We start from the raw sequence: 12349 nt of genomic DNA, 5'->3' as shown, positions 1-12349 counted from the left end.
CTCTCTCTCTCTCTCTCTCTCTCTCTCTCTCTCTCTCCCTCTCACACACTCTCTCGCTCTCTCTCTCTCTCGCTTTCTCTCTCGCTCTCGCTCTCTCTCTCTCTCTGTCTATCTCTCACACACACACACTCTCTCGCTATCTCTCTCTCTCGCCTTCTCTCTCTCTCTCTCTCTCTCTCTCTCTCTCTTAAAGAACATTACCTGCACTCCTAAAATTAGTGTCTAGATCTGGCATCTCTTTAGCAGCCTCTTCTGACACACTATATATGGATGCACCACTCTCATCCACTATACTGTGAAACCAACACACAGGAACAGTTCATTGAAACATATACATAGTGACAAAATATCAACTTGCTAGTTTGTTTACACACCAAGTTAACAGGTTAGACTAGTTACTGAGAAGAATAATTACCCAATTTCTCTCTAACAGCAAGTAAATATACGCCAATAAAATATGGGTCAATAACAAATAATGGTATGATTGTTCTCAGATATTTTGTTACCATATATAATTGGGCATTTTTACATTCACATCTATACATCCGTTAAAACTACAAACAAATACATTTAGAACGAATGTTTCCCCCGAGAAAAAATGTCAACCGAGAATCAACAGACAAATATACAGACAAATTTGCTAAATGAATTCTGAACTGTACAACGAAGAGTGTGTATGCAATCATTTACTTTCACTGGGACCCAAAATGAGAGTATGCGTATTGAAACAGCAATTTCTCCATCAAAGACCACTGTCGATTGACGAAAATAATTGCAAGAAGTTCACGTGGGTACGGTATTGGGTCACATTAGAGACAGCTAGGTTGATAAAGTGGGGAGTGGAATAGGAGCAAGCTCTGTAGTAACACAGTCACTTCTCACACCACTACCGACGTCCAGCAATGAAGACCACTGCTGCATTCATCGTCACTGCATACGTAGCGGCTACCATAGCAGTAAGTTGTCAAGATTTCAAGCTATTCATATTCTACACTAATGATATCCTATACATAGATAGGTTCAAGATCTAATAATACCTAGGTATTATTAGCTATTGATAGGTTCAGGAGTAACTAATCTCAAGTTTCTCTTTGAGATTATTTACTCGTGATAAGTTTATCATATCAAAGACAGTATTCGCACTGATTTTCTATTGGAACAGCTGTAAAATCACATAGCTTATAGAGCAACTTGTATTTCATAGAATTGGTACCTGGATCTAATTACCAGCTGAAACTAAAGCTGGTAATGCAAGGCTCTTATAATCTAGATCGCTGCTGACTGTACAATGATTCTTTTGAGAAATAGTTACGATTGACTAAACTACTATGACTATGCTACGAAGCCATCATCGCAATAATGCTAAAGATGAGAGTTCATGAGTGATTGATTGCTTTATCTAAGACGTACAATATATACTTATATAATTTAATCAATCAAGCCTGTATATAAGGCTCCCCCAAGGGAAATGGAGCGTGTCCATTATAGACGCTGAGAGGGTCTATGTCTCCCTGGGTACTGCCGGAACGTACCCTGGTAACTATCTACCTCGCCTACTCCACTAACGAGTCTAGGGAGTCGCCTACGCCTACTCCCTAACCCTAACCCTAACCATATCAGATACGTTCCGACAGTACCCAGGGAGACATAGACACTATGAGCATTATAGACTGGTGTATCCATTCTATAGAGGTATATGCTAGTACAGGTTTGATGGTAATATGCCCAACTCTTTAGATGCTGTGTGTTGCTCTGACGTCAGCCAGCTACGACTACCCGGACGGACAGGCCGGCTATGGTTACGGCGGGGGCTATGGTGGCTACGGACACGGTTATGGCGGCCATGGCGGGTACGGCAACGGCGGATACGGCAACGGCCTCGGATACGGCAGCTACGGAAACTTTGACGGCTACGACTTATACTGAGTGACGTCCGCTACGATTGTGCACGCGGTTTTCCGACAGACGCAAGACAAGCCTGAGGTCGTAAGTGACTGACCACTGTGTTTTCTGCCTATGGAAAGTCGATGCATGCAGGAGATAGGAGAAGCAACCACAGGCTTGATGTATTTTATGATTATATTTTTTGTTAACATTTATTTGTTATTAAATATATTTTTTTAATGTTACCATAAACTGTCTAATTCGTATGCTTGCTTATTGGTAAAAACACATAGATAGTGAGTGACACTAGAATGTTTACCGAATTTGTTATCTAAATTTCAAATGTTTTCAATTTCAATCCAAATGTTAGCGGTACTTTTGGAATTTCCTTTGAATGCTCATTATACGGAGGTTTGAGTGCATTACGTAATACACTGTGAATAGACATGTTTTTGCAATTATCCCTATGCAAGTAAAGATTGTGGCAGGCTCACATACAGCTGAGGTACATGGTGGACACCAAGGGAGAAAACTAGAATTATAATGTGCTGAAAGGTACTAATGCGGCTTCGATTAAGTGGTATAATGTCTCACCAGTAGACAATGTCGAGTGGTCGGAATGCACCAGCTTGAATGAGGCGTGACAGGTGTTCCTCTGTTTCCCTGCATGCCGTCCCATTGCCTACCGCAACTACATCAACACTGCAAAATCACACAGATATACGTTTGTTATGTTTGGGCTATCCTTTTTTATGTGGCTATACCTACACACAATACTTTTATTACACAAGATCATTATTGAAGGGATACAAGAGTACGTTACTGAAAGGGTAACCTCTTTCAGGTTGAGCAAATGAAATTACAGAATTATGATTCCATGGTATTTCACATAGGATTGCTTGAAATACTACAAGGCTCCATAGTCATGGCTCCATATTCGATGTGAGGATTTTTACTTTTAATTTGCTAGCAGTTCCCAACATGAGATTTATAGAAGAAACCTGATTTACATTTATTCTGCATGCACTTTGATGGAAATGTCCCAGAGAGTATTGTTGAAACAGCTCGTTCTAACCAGTTGTCCTCGCTTATTTGCTTTCCCACACTTGAAGCCATATGTTTCGAGCAAAATACAATCCCGGAATAGTTTGTATATATACTTGTAATTCTTGACAATGTTGACAAGCTCCTTCTTGTCCCTGGCCTGAGCCATGAGTGATGGGTTGCAGAATGGGTATATCACAGCCGTACGTAAAATATCACCTGCAGAGAAATATGAAACAAATTGACACACCCAGATTCAATTTTTGTCGGGCAATACTATTTTCGCAGATTAATATAGTTATGGAAAATGCCATATATAGCCAAACTTGTGTTAGTAGACACGTCTATTGAATCGACATCCACCTGCCTATAAAATAACACTTGGCACTTCCCCTCAGTGGCAATTATACAATGTAACCACCTCTATTGAATGGACACCTCTCTATAAATGAGACCTTTCGTATTTGGCTTCAGTGGCAGTCACACAATGAAACCACCTCTACAGAATGAACACCTATCCATAAAGGACGCTTCGCCATTTTTCTCGAGTGACCCTTATACGCAGGTTAGACTGCATGCACGAGTACGGACCGTCTCCGTTGTTCCTAACACGCACCTGTCGACGAGCAGACAGCCATCTTGCATCCGTGCTTGAAGCCGGGGTCGATGCCGAGCACGGCCTTGCCCCTCACCGGCGGAGTCAGCAGCAGACGCTTCAGGTTGCCGCCGAACACTTCCAGCGACGTGTTCTCCGCTGCCTTCGTGAGCTCCGACCTGCAGGATCAATGCACACATGAGCCACGTGAGACCTGCTTGTAGCCACATGTACATGACCCACATGAGACCTGCTTGTACCCACATGTACATGAGCCAGATGAGACCTGCTTGTACCCACATGTACATGACCCACATGAGACCTGCTTGTACACACATGTACATGACCCACATGAGACCTGCTTGTACCCACATGTACATGACCCACATGAGACCTGCTTGTACACACATGTACATGACCCACATGAGACCTGCTTGTACACACATGTACACGACCCACATGAGACCTGCTTGTAGCCACATGTACATGACCCATATGAGAGACCTGCTTGTACCCACATGTACATGACCCATATAAGACCTGCTTGTAGCCACATGTACATGACCCATATGCCATATGAGAGACCTGCTTGTAGCCACATGTACATGACCCATATGAGACCTGCAGGCTGCTTGTACCCACATGTACATGATCCACATGAGACCAGCAGGCTGCTTGTACCCACATGAGACCTGCTTGTACTCAACAGGAACTTGAGCAAAACGGGCATGACATCGACTAGTGCAGTGTCACTAATATAAGCAGGGGGATGAAACTGAAACACGTCGATAAGTGTCTTTGTTATTTTTCAATTTACGACCCATTGCATATTCTGGCGGCAAATCATTCATTAAATAAGTAGGACAAAGAGTCTTGTAGATTAGGTGTACATAGAAGCATTAAAATAGCAGGCAACAAAGATATTTGTTTTTATTTGATGTTAGCGAGTTTCACATCAAAACACGATTTTCCTTCTGAATCAAGATTCAGATTAAAATCAAGATTCAGATTAAAATCAAGATTTATATTTTCGCTGATTTGAGACCCTGCATGAGCGATTAACACAAGTTTCTTCGGCCTCGTACTATTTCGAACCGGCATCGTACGTGCGATAACTCTACCCACCTAATCTTCCTGCACATGAGAGGATTGAGGAGCCGCTTGTAGGCGTCCGCCACAGCGCTGCACACTAGTCTCGCACTGGCAGGGTGCGCCATGTACTTCCGAGTGCAGAACCGAGTGATTTCGTCAGCGACGCGCTGCGGCACGTCCACTTTCACCGACAACACGCCCAAACTTTCGCCACGGTTGATGGCTAGCGTCTGCACGAGACATGCACATCTGTCAGCTTGGCATATACGGTGAAACTAACATTCTCAGTTTGAGTTCACAACACTGACAGTTTGACGAATTTGCATAAGTGCAGTTTCAAAGTTTTAAAACGTTTCCACAAGATTAAGACTTCACTAAATGCAGAGAAGGAATCTATCTAGATTACAGCTATGTGCAATTGTAGATAAAGTACGTAAATGTATTTAATCCTGCATGTGCAATTATTTGAAGCAGATAGTACAAAAGACGCTAAGTGTGGTTGGTATGGAATAATTTAACCTTAGTATTAATAGTAAAGAGAATTCCTGCCATAATTATCAACCTGATATTTCTGAAATATGACAGTAGGAGTATTGTATAGCACCTACGAAGGTGGATGATGAAGGAACTACCTGATGAGGTCGAATCGTCCTGATTTGGGAACTGTAATTGTAATAGATCTCAAACTTGTGTTCATTCTCCTTATTCTTAACATCGTTCCCAACTTTCTTCTTCACTGTTTTTGCCTTGGTGACCTTCAACAATATTGCAGCATCGTGGCTCCTGTCAAACAGTACACGTAAACGTATCCTTCAGAAATTAGAGCAGACAGCAATTGAGGATTAATAACGCTGAATGAACATAAAGAAATGGTTATCAATTGCCCAATACAAAGCAACTTTCAGGGTTTTCAGCATGATTGAACTGAATGAGAGAGAGCTTTGAAGAAGGTTACACGCGGTATATGTTGGGTGTTACGTACAGTTCTCGCACTCTGTCCAGAACATTCTTGTCCTTACTGATGATATCTGCAATGATGTGCTGTATGCCTGTCTCGACTTCCTCCATTGTCTGAAGACCTGTAACAGAAGAAATGACAGTGAGAACATATATTACAGAGCAAACAAAAGCAGGTGTGAGTGAGTGAAAGAGCAGGAAAGAGAAGAGATGCAGGGAGAATAGGAGAGAAAAGAGAAACAAGGGAAAGAGAGGGGAGTAGATAGAGGAAGGGTCACCATCATCAGATCCTATATTCCTCCTCATTTATTTGGAACTAACCTTTCTTGTTAGGTTGCAAGAAACGACACGGGTTCACATTTCTTCCCTGAAGGATTTCAGTTGCGATAGGTTCCAGACCCAGAGTCCTGGCTCTCTCTGCCAGTGTCCTCTTGCTACCAGTCTTGAAGGGAGCATACTGGAAAAGCCGGTAAATCGAAATCGTTCACAAGCTAAGAATTATCTAAGCACTATTAAATGTAAGGGACAGCATTTCACTACTTTACACATAGCGTCTAGGAAGCAGACAATGAAGTTAACTAAGAAAAACATAGATCAACCTCGCATGCAGAAATAAGGTAGTAAGGATGGGATCAAAATTAGATGTGTACAGAGGGGATAATTAAAGGAATAGATGGGAGGATTAGAAAGAAAACAAATTAGGGGAAGAGTAGCAAAGCACATTACTCTTAAGGAGGAACCTCTACAGTTAAGGAGGAGACGCACCACAGTGAGAGAGGAGATATTGCAGTTCGGGAAGAGTCACCATAGCTAGGAAGAAGTCACCAGAGTTACGGAGGAGAAACCAGAGATAGGAAGGACGTGCCACAGAGATGGAAGAGGCAGCGCAGTGACAGAGGACATGCTACAAGCAGGTAGAATTCGAAGGCATATTAAGGGAGAAAGCACCATGGTTGGATAAAAGGCACCGGACTAACGGAGAACGCAACACAATTAAATAGAAGACACCTGATTCAGGGAGAACGGACCCGCCGTTATAAAGAAGACACCATGGTTACGTAGAAGGGAACAATGAGGGAGAAGGCACTACAGTTACGTAGAAGAGACAAGGAATCAGGAGGATGGTTACAGCAGCGAGGGGTGGTCACTGGTCACGTATCGGTGCCGATAGCCTCGCCGACCAACTCACGATGTGTTCGATCTCCACCATGCTGTGTGAATGCGCGAGGGCCGCCTTCACCGGAGCGGTCAGCTTCCCCTGCTTACTGATCTGCTTACACACGACCTCCGCCTTCGTCTGCACTGCACTGTAAACACAGGGAGATGCCGAGCATGAGGCTAGAATCAGGGTTTTCTACATAAGAGGCACAGTGGCGCACCGCCGTGTTCAAATTTAACATCGCCGTTGTGAAAATATTCCTGAATTTACCCGCCCCCAGACGCCCCTAGCTGGGCGAGCTCCTGCGGTGCTAGCTTTGCTAGGTCCTCGAGACGCGCAAACACGCCTTTGAATCCATTATGTGCGTTTTCCCCCCAAACTGGCCATTACCTCCGTTGTCTAGTTTTCCCTCAGAAGAAACCCTGTAGAATTGTGTGAAACATGTACAGTCGAGCCTGTGCTAGCCAGTAGATGACGCTGTAGAATAGAGACCTGTATGGTTTGACTGCAGAATGTAAGAGATCTGTGAATGGGTGACAAGGGGGGGGGGGAAATGGAATGGGAGTGCTAAGCCATTTCATCGGCCACCGCATGCACCAAGCGTGGTCGTAGCACCCCCTTGCTGCAGCGCACACTATAGCTTACACTAGTTCCTGGTAGACGTCACTCGCTTCTCGCAGCTTTCCTGCATCCATATTCGCCGTATTCTCCTTCCTGTAGCGAGCGATGAACGGAATGGTGCACCCGTCTTCCAGTAGGTGGACTGAAACGACCACCGGTCAAACATCAGTGTTCAATCACGTATAATCGCTTTCTGTTGTTTGATCGACCGATCAATGCACGTGAAAAGACCATTATGATTAGAGGATGTCCTACTACCTATGTGCTGTGCAACTCCTATGTAACAAACAGATCTGTGACATTTGCACATGCTTCTTGCAATTAGCAATGAATAGGATAAAAATTTATGGAATGAAGAAAAGAAACACTATTAAAATACTGGGTCAAGTTACTGTAAAATAAGCACAATCAAATCTGTATATAAAGGATCACTCAAAAAAATTCGAAAGAACCCAACGCCAAAATGTGCAGTTTATAGACAGGTGTCTGCTCTATTGAAGCGACTTCTAACACAGGGTTGACTGTAGTCTAACGCTCCCTCGGCGAGACCAGATGATGACTCACCGATGTTGCCAGCGACGCCCGGACTGATGTGCATCTCATCAGCAAGCACGCTCGACACGTCCCAGCAGCTAACGGAGTTGTCGTCCTCCTCCTGCTGCTGCTGCTGCTGCTGCCTCTTCCCACCCATTGTCGTTGCACTGCCTTCTCCTGCTTGCCCGATTGCTTCCCTGCTTTGCGTTCGGCAAAAATGGTTTGAAATTTTTATTTTATTTCACTGAGCTAACACTGGTCATTAAATGCTGCGGTGTATTTAGTTTGAAACGTGACATTTTTTTGGAGGTCGCGTGTAACTTGTGGACCGATAGGTGATTACTAAATAAAAAGTGATGCAGAAGTGGGTTATGGTGGCAAAACATCTCACAGATAATTATGTGAGCAAAGGTGACTCCTCCCTATGACCTATTCTAAATTTAACTAGGATGACACGCATGCACGTACACTATTTACCAAAGGAAGGCAAAGTAGGCGAATCATCTAGGCCAAGGCGTACGGAACAGTAGCGAAATGTTGTGGGTTGTTATGTTTGCAGCATATACTATGTTGCGATTAATAACGAAGCCAACAGATTCAGTAATGCTTCATACATATAAACTTTATTAAGGTATATACTACTAAATTTCCACCAACAGTTGTGGATAACAGATTTAAATTGTATAATCTGACAGTTACCAGACAACAAAAAGTATATAATTACAGAAAGCTATCGCACTTCTTCACTGTCATGTATACACTCTCATATTATATGTTTTTCTACTAGCTAGCACCGATCATTAAGATCTTAAGAATTAATACATCTGGTATAACATAAATAATTCAAATTTGCATAAACCACAGCTGCTGTCTAAAAACAAACTAGCTGCCACTATAGAAAATAAGAAAACCTTAAAGCCGCAATATGCGCATCCAAACGCTAATTTCTCCAGTACTAGACTAGCAAATACTTCGTGTCATGCATAATCACACTACCTTATGACAAAATAAACTCTAGTTCCTCCCATTTCACTGCACGTTTGCTTAAAACCCACAAGAAAGAGGTGCGAAATCTGGCAATCTGGCGCCAACGCCGAATTGTTTGCCAAACAATTTAGCCCGAATCGGTTAGGTGACGTCACATGTTGCTACGGGTTGCATCCGCTGTACAGTTGCTTGGCAGAGCAACGCAAACGTGTCAACAACATCGGAGAATTTGAACAACATTGGAGGTATTTTCAAATACCTTTTATAAGACAACGCGCAGTGAAATGGGAGGAACTAGAGTTTATTTTGCCATAAGGTAGTATGATTATGCATGACACGAAGTATTTGCTAGTCTAGTACTGGAGAAATAAGCGTTTGTATAGATTGTTACCCTCTAAATTGTTCATAGTTAGATACATCTTGATTATACTGTGTACATAATACTATAAAACTCCTAAAAAATTTATAAAGTAAACGTACAAGGAAAATTTTAAGAATCTTATTAAGCAACGGGCCAGAATCACATCACCTCATACATCAAAATTCTTTTTTTACTTTGTTGAACATGATAATGGCGTCACATATAATGCTGCTGAACAAAAATGTCAACCACGCGATAGAAATCTTACAGTTGAAAATTTGTCCAGAGATAAGTTTTCTGTTGTGCGTTTTTTGTTCAGGCAGATTTTTTATTGTGCCTTACTTGCTTCCTGAGCTTTGTTGAGATTCCAACAGTCACTCAAATCAAGTCATTCCCAGGGACAATGGCAATGGTGAATTTGATCTCAGAAACTCAAACTACGAAACTAATACACGTTACTTCTAATATAATAAAGTCACTGCGCAGAGATAGGGCAAGTACGCATAGCTAACTTCTGAATAGTAACTTGAAAGAGGCCTCAGTAAATACATCGAGCGACAAACGTACAACCGACCGCACATTACATTCTGCTGGAATCAACAAAATTGTTCCCGGTTTTCGAAACGGCGCATTTCCTCCCGGATCTCTCCCACGGTAACGGTTATTGCTTCGACGCAGCCGCCGCCGCCGCCGCCGCCGCCGCCCGGAGACCCCCTAGCGGCCGTCCGCCACCTTCTTGAAGAACAGCATCTTGTTGTTTGCGGGCATCTCGTGCGAGCTGACCAGCTCAAGCCCGTTCTCCTCACCCAGCGTCTGCAGCTCGCGCACGTCCCTCAGCCCCCAGGCGGGGTCCTGCAGCCGCAGCGCCGCGTCAAACCTCGCGTTCGACTCGGGCTGCGCGACGCCGTCCACCGTGAACGGCCCGTACATCGCCAGCAGCCCGCTGCCGCGCAGCGCCCAGGTGGCGCCGGCGAACAGCCCGCGCGCGACCGCCCAGGGGGCGACGTGGACGACGTTGCTCGAGTAGAGGAGGTCGGCGGAGCCGCGCGCGACGCCCCACGCGTCGGCGGGAGACGTCGCGTCGACGCGCAGCGGCGGGAGGAAGTTGCTGAGCGACGGGTTCGCTTGTCGGTTCGCGACGATGCGGCTCAGATGCTCGTCGTCGCAGTCGGACGGCTGCCACGCGACGTGCGGCAGCGCGGAGGTGAAGTGGACGCCGTGCACGCCCGTACCTGCGGGGGGCAAGACGAGAGAAGGGGGAGGGGAAGGTTAGGTGCGGGTCGTGGTACGCGCGAGAGAAACACTTAGGCTTGAAAGAAGGGGTAAGGCTAGGTGTGGCCATGATATGCACAAGAGAAACACCTAGGATGGAAATGAGACGAGAGAAGGGGTAAGGTTGGGTGTGGTTATGATACGAGCGACGCTCGTACACTTAGGCTCGAAATGCTTTAATAGATGGGATGGGAATAGAGATGAGACGAAAGAAGGGAGAAGGTTATATGAGGCCGTGATGCATACGAGAGAAAAACCTAGGCTGGAGATGTTGCAGATGGGACAAGAATGGTAATGTGATGAAGAAGTGATTAGAAGTGATTATGTGATTAAGCTTAGGTATGGTTGTGATATGCAAGGGAAAAACACCTAGGCTGGAAATCATGCACATCTGCTAAGATTTTGATCTTCACACTGACACAGCATAGTAGAATATTTACATCTGCACTAGTGTTTAGTAACAGTAGTGTCACTAATGTCTGCAGTAACTTAGACGCGCAGTCATGATACGTGAGAGACAAATGCTTCTAGATGAACGTTGTTACAAACGTCCGCTCATGGATCATCCTCGGGTAAGCAGCGAATAAGCAATTCAGTTATTCGTGTATATATCGTAGTATCGAGCGATGGCAAGTTATAGTTATAGTTATGCTTATAGTTATAGTTACAGTTAGTAGTTGTAGGCAACAAGGGTGAATTTAACTGAGGTCTGCGTCACCAGGGCAGTTATTACCTGATCCGATCTCAAGTACATGCGTAGGTTTGCCAGCGGGCAGGTAGTCTTTCAAAACTTCCAATATCGCAGCCTTGTTCCTATCACAGGCTGCAGCACACTTTGCTACTGTACTCATACTTCTTCTGAAAGAAGAGAGATATCTACAAATTATCTGAACATCACAAGCTTGTGCTATCGAGAACTTTACTCAATGGCATTGTATTTAGATGTACCGAGTACAAAACAAAAGCTTTAGTACAAAGTTTATACAGTAGGGTATACGTACATATTATTACATGCTATTACATAAATATACGTATTACATTCAAATATACAGTGTAGGATTAGAATGTCTATCAATTTGTCTAAGTACTATGTGATTTTAAGATGCTTTATCACCACAGCATACAATTAAGCATTGTGACCAGGACTTTTATTCAGTTTACACTCACCCGTAAATAAAATAAAATATCAAATTAATTCAAATAAATGAGGTGGTTTTAGTTGGTGATTAATGCAGCTTGAAAACTGTTTTTAAAATTTCATGCTGTTTTAGTCTATACAAAGCAAACACAAGTACCTGTAGTGTTGTTTTAGCAGTGAAAACTTCCGCAGTTCAAAACCGGCACAGTAAATGACTGTCATGCTCACTAATTCTGCAACAACAGCTCGAATAAACCACACACACAGTGCTGCTGTGCAGAGGAAATTACGCAACACAGTATTCCAAATAGATAAGCAGATAGACTTCCGCAGTTCAAAACCGGCACAGTAAATGACTGTCATGCTCACTAATTCTGCAACAACAGCTCGAATAAACCACACACACAGTGCTGCTGTGCAGAGGAAATTACGCAACACAGTATTCCAAATAGATAAGCAGATAGACTTCCGCAGTTCAAAATCGGCACAGTAAATGACTGTCATGCTCACTAATTCTGCAACAACAGCTCGAATAAACCACACACACAGTGCTGCTGTGCAGAGGAAATTACGCAACACAGTATTCCAAATAGATAAGCAGATAGACTTCCGCAGTTCAAAACCGGCACAGTAAATGACGCTCAAGGGGTCGTTGTCGTATCAGGTACTACAGATATGTACCCGAGGTACATATATGTATACACA

At 43.7% G+C, this 12349-nt stretch overlaps 2 protein-coding genes across 2 annotated transcripts in view; both read right to left on the bottom strand.

The window, feature by feature from the left end:
* Positions 1-12349, bottom strand: part of LOC106811391 (S1 RNA-binding domain-containing protein 1-like) — a 30501-nt gene that overhangs the window by 2185 nt on the left and 15967 nt on the right. The window contains exons 2-12 of the mRNA XM_014814980.1: positions 7917-8083; positions 7377-7494; positions 6762-6879; positions 5894-6029; positions 5598-5694; positions 5248-5398; positions 4649-4845; positions 3545-3702; positions 3045-3147; positions 2479-2586; positions 206-293 (exon numbers count right to left, since the gene is read on the bottom strand). Coding sequence (XP_014670466.1) covers positions 206-293; positions 2479-2586; positions 3045-3147; positions 3545-3702; positions 4649-4845; positions 5248-5398; positions 5598-5694; positions 5894-6029; positions 6762-6879; positions 7377-7494; positions 7917-8043 — 1401 coding nt within the window. The 5' untranslated portion in view covers positions 8044-8083. The remainder of the gene's footprint in view (positions 1-205; positions 294-2478; positions 2587-3044; positions 3148-3544; positions 3703-4648; positions 4846-5247; positions 5399-5597; positions 5695-5893; positions 6030-6761; positions 6880-7376; positions 7495-7916; positions 8084-12349) is intronic.
* The window catches only part of LOC106811390 (UPF0585 protein C16orf13 homolog A-like), an 18260-nt gene continuing 15859 nt past the window's right edge, over positions 9949-12349 (bottom strand). Inside the window, exons 2-3 of the mRNA XM_014814979.1 lie at positions 11240-11361; positions 9949-10466 (exon numbers count right to left, since the gene is read on the bottom strand). Coding sequence (XP_014670465.1) covers positions 9949-10466; positions 11240-11357 — 636 coding nt within the window. The 5' untranslated portion in view covers positions 11358-11361. The remainder of the gene's footprint in view (positions 10467-11239; positions 11362-12349) is intronic.

This window comes from Priapulus caudatus, unplaced genomic scaffold, assembly GCF_000485595.1.
Source record: "Priapulus caudatus unplaced genomic scaffold, Priapulus_caudatus-5.0.1 Scaffold534, whole genome shotgun sequence".
Lineage (NCBI taxonomy): Eukaryota > Metazoa > Priapulida > Priapulimorpha > Priapulimorphida > Priapulidae > Priapulus > Priapulus caudatus.
This window is presented reverse-complemented; position numbering and strand designations above follow the sequence as displayed.